The 15,922-nt window shown below is 50.9% G+C and overlaps 1 protein-coding gene across 2 annotated transcripts in view; it reads left to right on the top strand.

The window, feature by feature from the left end:
• Positions 1-15,922, top strand: part of ZNF469 (zinc finger protein 469) — a 154,792-nt gene that overhangs the window by 129,113 nt on the left and 9,757 nt on the right. The window contains exons 3-5 of one of the 2 annotated variants that reach the window (XR_015729597.1): positions 7,511-7,581; positions 8,458-8,545; positions 11,127-11,264. Coding sequence is in view for 1 of the 2 variants with exons in the window: in XM_034426600.3 (XP_034282491.2) it covers positions 11,332-15,922 (4,591 nt within the window). In the remaining variant the exon portion in view is untranslated. Of the gene's footprint in view, positions 1-7,510; positions 7,582-8,457; positions 8,546-11,126 lie in introns of both variants that reach the window. The other variant, XM_034426600.3, reaches the window with a different exon arrangement.

The raw sequence follows: 15,922 nt of genomic DNA, 5'->3' as shown, positions 1-15,922 counted from the left end.
TTTGAGGCTCGCTTGTCTGAATATACAGTAAGACTGCATCCTACGCATTCTCTGCCTTCTCAGGTTGGGGGCTCTAATGGTAACCTTGGTAATGGTGCCAAGGTTTTGACTCAGGAAGGACCCCGCTCTGAACGGACGCTTGGGATAGGGAAGGAAAAAGCTGCTGGTCTATTGAGTGTGTTCCTGATCTTCTCTTGCTTCTCTAGTAAGTCTGCCCAGCTGGGTAAATATATCTTGAAGGGCTCCCAAGACTCTCAGTGCGTTAGGCTGCAATCGGCTGCATATTTGGCTCTTCCACTCCTGAGTAAACACGTGTGGCCTTCTGTTGCAAGGAGTAAAGCTTTTGTGCTTTGAAAGGGCCATCCTGGCTGGGGGCAACGGGAAGTGAGCATCCAACTCAGGGGGAGGAAATGCCAGGTTTCAGAATAACAGAGTTGGCAGGGAACTTAGAGGCCTTCTAGTCCAGCCCCCTGCTCAAGCAGGAAGCTCTATGCCCTTTCAGACAAGGGGCTGTCCAGTCTCTCCTTAAAAGCCTCCAGTGATGGAGCACCTACAACTTTTGGAGGCCAGCCATTCCACTGCTTCATTGTCCTCACTGTCAGGAAGTTTCTCCTTAATTCCAGGTTGCTTCTCTCCTTGATTAATTTCCATCTGTTGCTTCTTGTCCTGCCTTCAGGGGCTTTGAAGAATAGTTTGTCCCCCTCTTTTTGGGGGCAGCCCCTCAAATCTGGAGGCTGAACTGCCGCCATTTGTCAGAAATGGTGTAGGGTCTCCTGCTTGGGTGGGGGGTTGGACTAGAGGATCTGCAAGGTCCCTTCCAATTCTGATAATCTGTAAAATATTGGAAGACTGCTATCATGTCTCCCCTAGTCCTTCTCTTTATTAAACTAGACATACCCAGTTCCTGCAGCCGTTCTTCGTATGTTTTAGCTTCCAGCCCCCTCATCCTCTTCGTTGCTCTTCTCTGCATTCTTTCCAGAGTCTCAACATCTTTTTTCATATCCCAGTGACCCCAATGCAGTATTCCAAGTGTGGTCTTCCCAAGACCTTATGAGGCGGTGCTAACCCTTTCATCGGAGCCTCGATTCAGTCGTGACCTCCTCGTCAGGCTAGCAAGAAGGAAGCCGGCTTGGGAGGCGGAGAGCGAGCCAGCCTTTGAAAAGGCCCGTGTCTGGGTTTTCTTTGTCCCTCTTGCTTTAGCAACATGTGGAGAAGAAGATTAGAGGGCACTTCAGCCTCCGTTGCCTGTTGAGGTCAGGACAGGAGGTGGAGAAGCTTCTCTCTCTCTCTCTCTCTCTCTCTCTCTCTCTCTCTCTCTCTCTCGTTTTGTTTTGTTTTGTTTTGCATCTTTCGGAAACTTGACATCTTGTTGCAGCAACTTCCTTCAGCATTTCCTTGGCATTTTCTCTCAGGAGCAAACTGAAAAACAAAACCCACAATCACACTTGGGCCGGAGTGTGCCTGGCCCCTCCTGGTGTGTCCTCAGAGGAATCTCTTTGGTTCTTACTTAGCATGTCTGCTTGCTTGGGAGATGGGAACAGGTCACGCTTGAAGGTTGGAATTGCTGTTTGAGCCTGGCCAGTCATGGGGTTTTAACTTCTAGTTTGGACGTATTATAAGCTGCCCATCATCTTTTTGGAACTGGGTGGCCTTAGCAAATCCATGAATTAGTAAATGCAGTTATTTTTGTGCTTGCACTATTGGGTGTAGACTCGTCATGTTCTGTTTTATTGGCCTTCCAACGCTGAAGGAAGGAGAACGTGTGGGTGGAATCCTTGTTTGCTTGAGAGGTGTGGTGCTGGGTAAAAAACAGAATAGGCCCAGAGCAGAAACCTACACTCTGGATGGAAACACAATATTTCCGAAGAAGCAGCTGGAAGCCAGTTACGGAAGAACTTGGGAAACTAGTTGCTGGATCAGAAGAAAGCAGTAAAAATAGCTTGGCCCTTGCTAAGCCAAGAATGGACTTAATTAGCTGGAAGGTTGCGAATTCGGCATTGCCGGAGTTTCGTGCCCAGGAATCTCTTAGTGGGACCAGGCTGGGATGGGGTGATCTGGACATTGGTAGGTGAGGAAGGAATCCCTTCGGCATAAACCAGAGCTCATGTCCAGGCATTTGCATCTGTAGGTTCCTTGTTATTTTATTCCTGAACTGTCTTGGAGCCTTCCAGAGGTTTTAAGATTGTTCCAACACAACTGAAGGGCACCAGATGGGGGCAGAGTGTGCTTTCTCCCTCCCCTTTCCTTCCACTGCTCAGGAAAAGAGAAAATGGATGGATGGATGGATGATAGACAGACAGACAGAGAGACAATAGAAATAGATTGATAGGTGATAGGAGAGAGAGAGAGAGAGAGAGGCAAGTAGGCAGGCAGGCAGATGTTTGCAGATGAGAGTGCCCCTCCCTGAAGCTTTGCCCCCTCCCCTGCCTGCCTCTGGATCGTCAGGCCCAGCGTGCCGGAAGAAGCCGGGGCCGCTGCTGCTCTGTTGAAAATACTTCTTTGGCATGCCTAGTGGCAGCGAAAGGAAAATATTTTCACAGTCCCCATTCTTTGGCCCTCTGAAATATTCCATTTTCATTTTTCGTGGGATGGAAGAAGAAAAATACACAGGGCTTCAAGGGAGGGGACTCGGCCTGCTGGGGAACGGAGCCGCCCAGCCAAACAGTGGCTGGGCTTGTCTGGCTGATGAATATCGGTCTTATTCCGCCGGCCTCTGGGGTGGACGTCGCCTGTTTCCAAAAACCCCAGGCATGCCTAGCATTTCCCTTCCTCGGATTTTTTTTGGGTCGGGCCGGTCTGTGGCGTGCCATTGTCAGAAGACGCGGGTTGCATGAAAGGCGGGCTCTGTGCTGGCACTTGGGGCCGTTTCCGAAGACTGGCTTGAGCCTTGCTTGGCTGCACGAGACGGGCCCCCCTCCCCCCAGATTGGCCATTCAGGTTTTCCTTCAGGGATGCGGAAGGACGGAGGCTGAGGAGGGGAGAGGGGCTGGCGGAGGAAGCTGCCAAATTACCTTCACCTTCCTGATCTTCCTTGGGCTTCCACGTTTCAGCCCGTGTTTCCCCGGGTTGTGTCGTGGGAAGCAGGAAGGCAGCAAGGTGGGGCAGAGGTAGCCATTGGAGCTGTCTCCTGGACTTCCCTAGACAGCCCCCCCTCCCTAGATTCCCACCCCTTAGCCTCCCCTTCCCCTAAGTTCCTGGGATGGCTGGCAGAGCAGCAGTAAGGCTTTTGTGCCACCTGGGAAGCCCCTTCCTGCCACTTGCCTGGGTTTGGTCTCATGAATTAGAGTGGGGAGTTGTCAAATCAAGGTGACTTGAATCTTGGAAAGAAGCCCCACCCCCGGACTCAGGGCCCTCCAGAAGGGTTGGCCTCCATGGGCAATGACTGGGCACTGAAAACAGCCAGCCTGCCCATCGGAACAATGGGGACCCTATAGTCTACCATCTCTGGAAGGTACCAGTTTGTGACACACTCTCTAAACATCCAAAGATCCTTGTACTCGAGGGACCTAGTGCTTCCTTGCTGTGTAACTAAATCTGTTTTTGTAGGAAAGAGAATCTTCCCCTCTCTTTCCTTGGCCTGGGACAATCAGGCAGGAGTGCACATATCCCTTGCTATCTCCTTCCTTCCTTCCTTCCTTCTTTCCTTCCTTCCTTCCTTCCTTCCTTCCTTCCTTCCTTCCTTCCTTCCCTCCCTCCCATTTTTTGTTCTTCTCTTTCTCTTCTTTTCCTTTTTTCCTTTCCTTTTTTTCTTCTTCCTCCCTCCCTTCTCTGCCCTTCCCTTCCATCCCTTTGCACAACATTAGTGGAATGGCCCAGTGTGTGGGGGGGAGGGGTGGGGGGGAACAACAATCCTAAATTTAATTTTATTTCCGTTGCATTTAATAAAAGTGAATGTACTTGACCTGATTCCTCTCCAGTGTTCTATTTCACAAATCTCTTTCTGGGATTCTCCATGGCAAGGTTTGGGAGCCCTTCTGCTCCTCTGCAGCAGAAGACCAAGAGTAGCTTCCTTTATCTAACATCCTCCCAGCCCCCTTTGGCCTCTCTTTGCCCCTCCTTGCCTCCCCCCCCCACAACATCTCTGTCTGAGGAGTATCCAGTGTCTCTTTCTGGGTGTGGGTGCAGGAAGCCTCCGTGGGTCCTCTCGAAAGTGCTAAGCTGCAGATCAGCATTTAAGCCCAGCGTGGCACCGTGCCAGCTATTAAAAGTTGGATTTGGCCCCGGCGTTGAGTTTCAGCCAGATGTGGCAGGACTGGCAAGTTCAGCAGACACGTGGGGCCCGAGGCGCTTGCAGGACGGAGCTGGCAGGGATTCAGCATTGGGGGCTAAGCAGCAGGCACTGCCCGGCTGAGTAGCCTGGCAGGATTAATTTGGAAGAATCAGTAGCAGAGCAAAGAGGCCAGGCGGAGGAGAGGGAGCCTGATTGCCTGCACGGTTTCCCTGACAGAGACTGGAGTGGGTGCTGTAGATTCAAGTGCTGCTTTTCAAGGGGAGAGGTGATAAAAGAAAAGCAAAAGTGGGCTTGCTTCAAATTATTTGGGAAAATAGAAAAGGCTTCTTTAAGTGGGAGCAGAGGAGAATTTGAATGTGTGTGTGTGAGAGAGAGAGAGAGAAAATGAGAGAGGGAGGGAGAGAGAGAAATGGAGAGAGAAAGAGGGAGGGAGGGAGAGAGAGAAATGGATCATATAAAACAGAAGTTCCCTTCTGCAAAACGTTTGTGAAGGTTGTAAATTTGTAAAGGTGATACTAGTGTATAAATTGTGCTGCATTCTTTTTTAAGCACGAGCAACCTTCAGAAACATTTTGCAGAATGGATGTTCTTTCCTTGGTATGTTTTGAGAGCCCAGTCCGGGTTCTGGGACACCACGTGATGCATGTTCTCCATCCCCTTTTAGCATCCCCTGATAGAAGTGTCAGGTCCAGAATCTCAGGGTCTCTACAGGGAGGGCTCAAAAGTCACCTTGATCTCTAATCCTTAAACTGGCCTGGATCATTTCACATTCTCCTTGCTTAGAGTTCCTGTTGCATAAATTCCATCCTTTGATGAAAGGGGACACGTATTCCATCATTCCAGAAATGCAGGGCAGGCTGGAATTAATTCATGCCCAAAGCTGGTTGGTGGTGGTTAAACAGTGGAAAGATTGCCGCAAAAGCTGTAGAAAGGAGAGGGGCTGTTTAGGATCCTGTTTGTGGGTTCTCTCGCACGTCCTGTCCGGCTGGACAATCCTGAAACAAATCCATCCCCAGAAGTTTGACAAGTTTGACAAGTTTGACTCCTACGAAAGGAGCACAATTCTCCAATTAACAGAATGAAAGAATTGAAAGGGACTTTAGAGGTCTTCTAGTCCAGCCCCCTGCTCGAGCAGGAGACCTATACCGGGGGAGGAGGGGGGAATGCCCAACCTTGGAACTTTAAGACTTGTAGACTTAAAAGCAAGAGTTAGGAGTTGCTTTTAAGAAGACAAGCAAGGCTTAAAGTCCTCTGCAGGCTTACGTGGGAGGCAGACTCGAGGGAAGCAAAACTTCCTATGGAATTCCACCTAGAAGGCTTAAGTGGGCGGGAGGAATAATATTCTTTTATTTCAGTGCAGTTGGTTAAATTAAGGGACTGTTGCAAAAGGTTTTAATCAACGGAAGATTTTTTTTCCCTGAATGGACAGCTCCATTCATGAAATCCGGGGATGGGATCGGTTTCAGGATTGTCCAGTGGGACGGTTTCATTCATTTCAAACCGAGAAGGAGAGGCAGCATTCAGCTGGCTTTGTCTCCATCTGCTGGAAATTTGCACAAACTCACAATCACAACAGGCTGTTTCTCCCCAGCCTGCCTTTTCCCACTGCGCTCCAGTGTCGGTTTATCAGAAATGGAAAGTGAAGTTGAAATCAGTCGAGTTTGGCTGAAGCGTTGAAGGCTGGAAATGATGGCTGGACGGGATAAACCTGTGAGCTCTAGGTGGGCCTTGCTCACTGAGGCCTCCAGTATTGGTGGCTCCCATAACCAGATGAGCTGGGAATTCTGGACGTTGTAATCCCAGCCTATTGTGAGGGAGGGGAGAGGAGATGGAGGGGAGAGAAAGGCTGGTGTGAAGGCAGTGCATTTGCTGTTTGATTTGATGGGGAACTGTCCCTTCCTTGCAAAGGAAATAGGAAATCGAAGTTGGAAGTTAGATTAGACTAATTTACAGGCAAAGAGCCCCATCATAGCAACGTCAGTTAATTTTCTGTTTTAGAAGCTAAACTCTCCAACTCTGGCTTGCAACACAGATTGTATTTGTGGCCCCAGTGACAGTTCGAAAGCTTCCTTCTTCTCAAACTCTGTGAAAGTTCTTCCCTGAACAGTGGTTGGGGTTTATTTGCTTGTTGGTCAGTCAGAATTGTGAGGGCCGGGTGTGGGTCCCTTTTTACCGTGCAGTTGTAATTTTGAATGACTGCTAAAGCAACGGTTGTTAAGTCGAGGAGTCTTTCCACATGGAGAACCTATCAAAAGGCAATGTTGGGGTGGGGGTCTGGCAGTGTCACAGAAGGGGCTTCAGACCCTTCCCTCCCTCTGCCCTGAAATGCCCTTTTCTGTGGCCGCAACCAGCCTGGCCAGCTCGTCTGCAGCACCACTCACACCCCAGTCCAGTGGGGCGTTCGAGGCTGGAATTGTCCGGGGCCTGCCTTTTGCCATCCCAGGCTGTGGGTGCTTCATCCCTGTTGTGATCACCCACGTCACGTTACGGGTGCTTCGTCACTGGAGGTTTTTAAAAAGAAGAGACTGGAGAGTCACTTGTCTGAAATGGTCTAGGGCAGGGGTCAGCAACCTGCGGCTCCGGAGCCAAGTGCGGCTCTTTGGGCCTTCTGCTGTGGCTCCCTGTTGGGTGATCCCACCACTGGCTGGCCCCGCCCCTCGCCCTCCCCTCCCAGTCACTCCTTGCCTGGCTGAGAAGGTAAGGGTGATGGTGGGGGATAGAGAAGCGGCCGGGGCAGAGACAGAGAGATACAGAGAGAGTGGGAGAGAGAGAGGGAGAGAGGGGGAAGAAGAGAGAGGGGGGAGGGAGGGAGGGAGGGAGGGATGTCAAAAGGTTTTTGTGGTTCCTGCTGTTTTTTAACATCTGGTTCTCTGCCCTAAGACCAGCTGGGTAGGTGTGGCTAGGGGTATCATGTGACTGGTGGAAGTGAGTGATGTCACATTGGCCACGCCCACCCAGGTTTTGTGGCTCCCGGTGTTTTCTTTTCTGTGGGAAACGGGTCCAAATGGCTCTTTGAGTGTTTAAGGTTGCAGACCCCTGGCCTAGGGTCTCTTGCTTGAGCAGAGGGCTGGACTAGAAGACCTCCAAGGTCCCTTCCAGCTCAATCTGGTTCTGATGTAGGGCCTTTTCTGGCACGTCCAGCTGCACAGCTTTGGGAGAATGGACTCCCCAACAGTCGCTTCCCCACCCCCAACCTCTTTGGAGCTCAAAGGAGGCTGTGATCTGTCCTGCAACCCTGGTCAATGAAACTTCATGACGTATTTTTCACTTTCCTTGCAGCCAAGAACGGCGTCTTTCACGGGAAGTGAACCGGAGAGCCTGCAAAAGCTGAGGGACCCACGTCTCCCAAGGTATCGTGGGTTGGCCTGCAGGATCATTGGGGGGGGTCTTTCCTTCCTTCAGAGACCCATTTTTATTCTTTCCCCTGCTCCTGTCATCCCCCCAGCCGCCATATTTTTTAACCTTCTCTTAAGTAGTCCTTGATTTACAGTCACAAATGAGCCCAAAATTTCCGTCGCTAAGGGAGACATTTGTTAAGTGAGTTTTGCTCCCTTTTACAACCTTCCTTGCTACGGTTGTTAAATGAATCACTGACTTCGTTAAGTGGATAACAGGGTTGTTGAGCGAATCCAGCTTCCCCACTGACTTTGCTCGTCAGAAGGTCATAAAAGGGGATCACGTGACATAAATACAAGTCAGTTGCCAAGCATCTGAATTTTGATCACGTGACCCTGGGGAGGCTGCAACGGTCGTAAGCAGCGGTGGGTTTCAGCAGGTTCTGACCAGTTCTGGAGAACCGGTAGCGGAAATTTTGAGTAGTTCGGAGAACCAGTAGTAAAAATTCTGACCGCCTCCGCCCCCATCTATTCTCTGCCTCCCGAGTCCCAGCTGATCGGGAGGAAATGGGGATTTTGCAGTAACCTTCCCCTGCTACGTCCATCAAGCCACGCCCACAGAACCGATGATAAATCACTTTTTTCAGTGCCATTGTAACTTTGAATGGTCACTAAATCAACTGTTGTAAGTCGAGGACTACCTATAAAGACTTTACCCCAAACCATCTTGCCTCTCTGCCACTTTACTCCACTTCGCCAGCTGCCTGGAAACATTTTTTTCCCCTTTCATCCTCTCTCTTTCTCTCTCCTCCTCCTCCTCTTCCCCCCCCCCAGCCTTTCTATTTTTTTGCAAATTAAAAAATGACAGCAACCCTCTCGGTCTTTTTAAAGGAGAAGAAACTGAAGGTTTAAGCTGTCTAGACACCACAGAAGGGTTGGGAACGGCACTTTACAAGAGAGGAAGCAGTTTTTCATAACCGTAAGCCAAAGTTTTGGAGCCCAAAAGCTTCTGTTTAACCTGCCTGGATATAATTTATGGCTTGATGAGCCAGTCGCTGCTTTTCTAAGAAGGCAGATGGAAGGGAGAAGAGGTTAGAAGAGCTTTGGGATTGAGGGAAGGGAAGGGCTGCCTGGATCTCCAAGGTCGATTTCCTGGGGAAAGGAAGCGGAGGGAGGGGAAGGGGTCTCTCCCCTTCTGAACTAGCCCTGAGCGCCCTCCAGAAATCGGGGCCGTTTCTCTTCAATTCTCCTTCTGTGGGTGCAGGAGACATCTGGCTGAGTTAGGTCCTGGCCCAGAGACGCTCGTACCCCTGTCTATCTGTGATCCGGTTCACACATTGCACTAAACCCAAATGCGATGAATTTGATTCGAGATGCTGTCCAACCTCACCTTTCGGGGAGGATTCAGGAAACCACAGTTAACCAGTCCAAGGTTTAACCTGAGGCAGGATGCTGATAAGCGAGGCCAGGTTTGCGGATGTTTTGAGCGGGGTCTGCATGGAAGTTTCCAGGAGCTTTAGAGCAAGTTGGATCCAGAGGTTAATGGGGATAGATTTTAAAAATCAACTGTTGTGCAGGCCTTGGTGAGCAGGAAAGGGGAGAGATGCAGCTGAAGGCAAATCTCCGGCTTGGTTTGCAGGAGGCTTGTATTAAAACCTTGCTTGCAGGAGTCAGGAAGATCTTCTGTGCTGCTAGAAGCTGTGGCCAGGCAGAGTGGACACGGCGGGACTTAGATGGGCAAGAAGCTTCCCTTCGTTCAAAGCAGATTCCTGGGCTTGGCGTCAGTCCCTCCCTCTGTTTTTATTTTTTTGCTTTTTTAAAATTTCTGGGACCTTTTTCCTGTTTACTGTCTGTGCTTATTTCGGCCCTGTTCCCATTTTGGACAGTTTTTGGACTCCAGCGCCTGAATCTGAAGCCAAATAGTTATTTGTTTTGGTTCCTTTTGCACTAATACAAAGTCTGTGATGTAACTGTTGTACATTTCTTGGATACCAACACTTTTTTTTTTAACTATTTCCAAAATGTCTCCTCTTTGCAGCTTGATTAAGCCTAGCTATGATAAGGGCAGCCCTTCGGTCCTCAGTTGGCGAATCTTGGCCAGGAGTACCCTTGCAATTTTAATTTTAATTTTAATTTGAGCAGCAGTGAGCGGGCTAACCATTACCGTTTCCACTGGGGCATAAACCATGAATTGTGGTGAATGCTGACAGTGGTAGCTGGCTAACAGGAAGGAGGAGCCAGCGGTCTTTCTCTGCTGCCAACCCTCGCCATCTGGAACTTCATTTGGGCAAGCAAGCGTGAAAAATTTGGAATTTTTATTAAAAAGTACATGAGAAGCTATGAGTCCTCAAAGGGGCATAGAAGATTATTTGAGGGAGAGCAGAAAATAAAAATGAAGAGCTTCTCTCTGACAATTGCTGGCTTATTTTTAAGAGTTAAATTAATTGCTGGAAAGGAAGATTGGAGCGACGGAAACAATTTCCCCCTTGGGGGGTCTTGGAGAGAAAATTCCTCCCTTCTTCCTTTCTCCCACGTCCCTTTTCCTGAATGCCCCAATTTGCTCAGATCCGGGGACATGACACGGCCCTCATAGGAAGCCTCCTCCACTCCTATCGTGCCCCTCAATCTCTAGACGGCAGCTCAGGACTGGCATCCGGCTGCCAGCAAAAGACAAGGGTGCCAACTCCAGAAATCACGGGAGGAGCGTTCTGGCAGGAGACGGGGTGGGTGGGAAGGGGGAGCAGGAGCGATAGAAATCCTCCTAGTCGGGCTTAGGAAATCAAAGCCGGGAGATAAGAGATTTCGCCTGACAATAAGCCTGCAGGAGGGACTCATCTGTCATCCGCTGTGCCAGGAGAAATATCTTCTGAGACGAAGAGAAGGGCCTGCCAAAGCACCCTGCCAGCACGCCCCAATTTTTCCAATGGCCTCTTCCTCCAGCTCAGCCCCTTTGCTGCTCTTTCAAAGTCCTGGTTTCAGACTGACTGTCGGTAGCTCAGATTCAGTCTCTCCTTAGCTAGGATAGGCTGAGCCATAGTTAATCTAGGCACGGTTCATGGCATAAACTGCCATTTCCTAAATTTGCAGAATAAGCTGAACTGTGAGTCCTCACTGACTAAGGTTTGCATATATTGCCCTGTGTCCAAAGCCATCTGAAAAACGGGAGGGCCAGCAGGTTGTGTGAATTTACGAATGAAGGCAAATCTACCTGTCCCAGGATAATGTTGCAAGATCCAATTTGGGTCAGTCACCGGGACCAGAGGTTTAGTCTCCCGAGCGTTCGGACTCGTGCTAGAGCCCATCTTCAGGGAACTTCTTCTTCCAACATGAGTCCGAAAGCTCGGAAGAGTAAACCTCTGGTCCCGGTGACCGACCCAGATTGGATCTTGTGTGAATTTAGTCCAAGAGTCTGTAAATCTTTGCCTGAGTTCTTTCTCCAGAAATCAGTAAGAAAATGGCCCTTAAGCTTGGAACGATGGCCGGGTATCGCGAATCCAAAATTTCATGTGACCACCAACCTTCTGCAAACCCAAGGCTCACCTGGACTTTCTTTCTTACAGGTGTCCGCTGGAATGATGTGATGAACCCTGCCCACGTCTCCTCTGCAGAGCTTCTCCCGCGGCCAAGATGGACGTAGGAGCTGTTCAAGAGGCGGAGATGCCTCCCAGCCCCTGGAGAAGAAAAGAGAATCCAAGGGATGGAGAGTCCTTAGGCTGAGGAGGCGAAGGAGACAGGCTCTTACGAAACCTGGTCCTTAATGACATCATGGGAGAAACCCAGCATGTTTATGCCACCCGGGATGTTGAGTCAGGTGGCCAGGACAAAGTCCTCAGCTTTGAGCCGTTCGGCAAGAAAGATCCGGGTGAAGTTGAAAGCAGGCTGCTCGGCAGCTCCGAGTCGGAGGGACAAAGTGGGGGCCACAATGGGACCGATTTGGTCAGCAACAAGGAGAAGGAACCTCACAGCCAGCGGGAAGCTGTGATCCGCCCCCAGAAAGCAGGCAAAATAGACTTTAAGTCCCTCAACAACCACCCCAGGTTTTCTGGGGCCAGCCCATGGGGCGCTGCCAAAGGGAACCCCCCCTCTCCCCCTGGAAGGAGCCGGGCAAGAGATAAGAGCAGCAGGCGGGCAGGGAGGAGCGAGCGGGGCCACCAGCAACTCTACCGGCTCACCCTCAGCAATGCCAGGCCCAACCCCACCATTGGCATTGCTTACCCTCAGCAGAAAATCACACCTCCCAAGAAGGTTGAAGCTGACCGAGGACCGGTTTTGGGGAGCTACAGGTTCCACGTGCCCAGCCTCCCTGAAAGAGATCTGAAACTCCCTGAAGAAGAGCTGAGCTTTGGCCACTGTTTTTCAGAGGCTCCCACCAGCCACATCTCCAGCAACTATACCTCACAAGCCACCACTGCATGTCCAAGCCATGGTTCGAAGATACAACCACTGGTTACTGTTCCTCCTGAAAATCCTGGCACCAAAGGGCAGCTCCCTTACCTGGAGTTCCAAGCCAATGGAAGTAACTTGTGGCCTTCACCAGACAAAGGCTATCCTGGTGCTAATAATGGACCCCCGGCCCCCAAGCCGAGCACGCATTGCCTAGGACCTCTGTCCTTCCAGTATCCTTTCTCCCCTTTGCACAGCTCGGCCTCAGATCCGTTCCAAGGTGAGGCTCACCCCCAAGACTATGGCGATAACATCTCGTTGGCCACCAGTCAGGCTTCTCACGGTGCTTTTCCCTTCCATTCTTCCTCCAGGGACTGGAAGGAGGAAGTTCTTGGCAACGGCTCCTATGACAATGTGGAGAGCAGGACTTATGGGCTGACTCCTCCCCCTGCTCCCTTCCACCTGCCACAGACGCCGGGACCCTTGCCCTGCTACAAAGGAAGGAATGGACCTTCCACTGACCACAACGGTGCTATCTCGCCTTCTGGTGCTATTGACCAAATTCCAAGCACTTTCCAAGAAAACCAAGCTGTTTTCCCACCCAGTTTACATGCCTCGAGTACGCCGAAGGCCGTGGGTAAGAGGCATCCGTCTTTGTCGAAAGACGGCGTAGCTAGTCAAAGGATACTGGATGTAGGCAGCTCTCTACGAAGGAACGGGCTACCAGTTACTCTCCCGCAAGTGCACTTTCAGAACAAGGCTTCCAATGAAGCATCCAGCTTGGTGCCTTTTGAGAAGAGCCTTCCCACCAGCGTTCAGGCCCACCCCCGGCTCCTGCAGGCCTGGGAGGGAGGCAAAAAGACTTATTCCCCCATGGAGCCAAGCTCAGCGGGGAGTTCCAGTCCAGGGGGCAGCCAGATCTCCTTTGGGTACCATTCGGGTCTTGGCAAAAAGGCCTGGCAGCATCTGCATCTCACCTCTGGTGTGCCCGGCCAGAATAGACTCGAGCTGTCCAGAAAGTTGGCCAGCCAGAAGCTCCCTTTCCCCCTCAGCACCTCAGAGTGGGAGGGAAGCAAGAAACTGGTGGCTGAGGACCTGGCCCCTCCCAGCTGTAGCTCAGCCAGCAGCCTCTGCTTTGAAGGGTCAACCGAAGTGGAGGCGTCCAAGAACAAGACTTTCTTCCTCAGCGTGAGCCCAGCACGGCCTCCCATCCCATCTCACCACCCACCGAGTCCCAGTTTAGGGTTGCCACCATCCACCTTAGCCCCATCCCCAAAGGAGTCTCCTCTCTCGTCCCCCACCCCCAATCTCAACAGCAGCTGTTCCTCTCCCTCCCTCACCTCCAGCAGCCCTCCAGGCCACAGCTTTGAAGAGGAAGCTGCCATGGCCGCCTCTACCTTCTTCCACCACCAAGGGCACCCGAAGGATGGCAGTAAACCCTTCCAGGCCTCAGAGCTTGTCCCCTACCAGATGGCCAACCCTATCAAGGCCTTTCACCAGGAACTCCTCTACAAAGGCGTCTCCGTGGACAGCCATTTCCAAAAATCCAACGTAGATGCCTCCAAAAGGTGCACAGAGGGTTTTGAGAGCGAGCTGCCTCCACCACCTTACCCATATTCCTCCTCCCGTCACTTCCTGGCCAGCTCCTTGAGCAGCACAAGTCTCGACCAACTGGATGTTTTCCTGACTTGCAAGCAGTGTGACCAGAACTTCAGCAACCTTTCCTCTTTCTTGGAGCACCGTCAGTTCTGCGGCTCTCATGTGGTCCTCCCAGGTCAGGCCAAGGACTCTTCCCGAGGAGCAGAAGTCAAGAAGCAACATCATGCCTCCCCTGAACCTGCAAAGCACACCCAAACGAGCCTGGGGGTGCTTCTCCCTTCAGATCCTCATTTGCAACTGCTTGCTTTGAACAAGACGGTGGACTTCTTGGTGGACGTAGAGAGTAAAGGTGAATCCAAAGATGATCCTTTGAAACTGAACCAGCTCAATGGCTTTCCCGGAAACTTCTTGCCACTCAACACTTCTGACTTGGAGATCGATGATGCCAAGCTAGACAGTTTGATCACTGAAGCTCTGAATGGACTGGGATACCAGTCGGATAACCCTGAAATTGACAGCAGCTTCATAGATGTGTTTGCTGATGAAGAGCTGGTATCCGTGAAGGCCACTAATGCTGGGACACCTTTCAAAGCAAAAGAGAGCTTGACTTTAGGGAAGAAAGCCAAACATGTAGGAATGGATGAAAGCATGAAAATGCTCAACTGCTGTGACAACCATCCTAGTGGGGAGCTGGCCAAAAGCAAAACATCAAAGCAACCTAAAGAGAGAGGAACAAATTGGCTTTCAGACTTTGGAGAAGAAAGACATGAAACATTCAAGAGCACAGAATTGCCTCGAAATAAAGCCCCGGAGCCATCAGTATTTGGGGCAGCAGAAGATGGCACAAGCGCCCAGCGGAAAGCAGGGAAGAAGAACAGCAGTGGTCCTTTCCTGCCTACGAAGCAGGGGAGCCAAACTATGTCAGATTCGAGGCAGACCAAGAATGTTTCCTGTGCTTCTCCAAGGAGTGAACGCAAGCCTGGTGGTACTCACAGCATGGCAGAAAGCACCACACTGTCCAAGAAAGATGCCAAGAAGAGGAAGCCACGGAGTGGCAGTTGGAGCAAGGAACTTATCCATAAAATTGTCCAGCAAAAAAACAAGTTCCATAAACTGCACAGCCAGAATAGCAAAGCGGTGTCACTTTCCTTGCTCACCAACCGGTTGCTTCCAGAACCGAAGGACAATAAATTTGGCGAGTATGAATACATGTCGGAGTCAGATGATGAGAGGGTGGAATATGCCAAGCGACACTGCAGGAGAAAGCTGGGCTCCAGATTCAGCGGACGGCTCAGAAGCGGTTTGAGCAGAAGGAACCAAGGAAGAGGGGGAAGGGAGAAGGGGACAGAGCCAATATGGAGGTATGGAGGTTCCAGAAGAGGACAGGAGGAACCCGAAAGGCTTACAAGCAAGGAGCTGCAAAGGACAGATGGTCCTGTAACCAGAGTGAGGAGGAGAAGCAGTCGGTCCTCCACAAGCAGTTGCCAGAGTCCGAGCGTCTCCAGTGAGACCAGCAACAGCCCCCAGAGCACCGAGAGGGGGGATTCAGACACCGAAAGAGAAAGTGAACAGAGAAAACAGTTCCTGAAAATTTCCAGACATGTCAGACCCCTTAATGGTCCTGAGAACAAAACCATAAGAAGCCACAGTATGGGTTCCGACTTGACTGGAAAGCCAAATGAGTTTGACCGACCTCAAACTCAGCCATTAGGTAACCAGAAATTTCAGAAGGACAATCCGAGCATTCCCCAGGACACACAGCCCATCCAGAGCAGAGAGACGTCATATCACTCTGAGGCCACAGCTGGAAAAGTCCCCACTGAGCTTTTTTCTCCTGAAGATTCTGACCATGGAGCCTTCTGCAGTGACAGTGGGAAGCCAAGGGTGATGCCAAAAGACGCAGATGGGGCAGAGGGCCATCACTGCCATCAATACACTGCCAGTAAAGGAGAGATCTTGAAAAACCCAATGGAAGGACTCCCTGGTTCTCCTTCCGTGGGCAAGCACAGCCTTCCCAGCGAGGAGAGCACCAGCTATGAACAAGTGGACCTCGAGGGCCTGAAGAACCAGCAGGAGCTCATTATGCCAATCAGCTGCTTCGGTTACAATCCTGGGAGCAGAGAGGTCTCTGGGAAAGGTGTCAACACATTTCTGGATGCTGCCCATGCATTTTATGACTGCAAAGAATTATCCCACAGCTATGAGACACCGAGTCTATTCTCAGGGCCTCCGGCCATAGAACCTTCCCCTGACAGAAATGCATACTTATGTCAAGGAGACTTTGACGTGCCCTCATTCAAAGAGAAGCACGATGGCATCCTGCCCTGTGAATCAAATAATGCCCAGGGTAAGGTCTCCTCGCCACTTAATTTTG

Source organism: Pantherophis guttatus, chromosome 11 (genome assembly GCF_059756535.1).
Source record: "Pantherophis guttatus breed Tessera chromosome 11, ASM5975653v1, whole genome shotgun sequence".
In the NCBI taxonomy this organism is placed as follows: domain Eukaryota; kingdom Metazoa; phylum Chordata; class Lepidosauria; order Squamata; family Colubridae; genus Pantherophis; species Pantherophis guttatus.
Note: the sequence above shows the minus strand (reverse complement) of the source record. Positions and strands in the feature narration are given on the sequence as shown.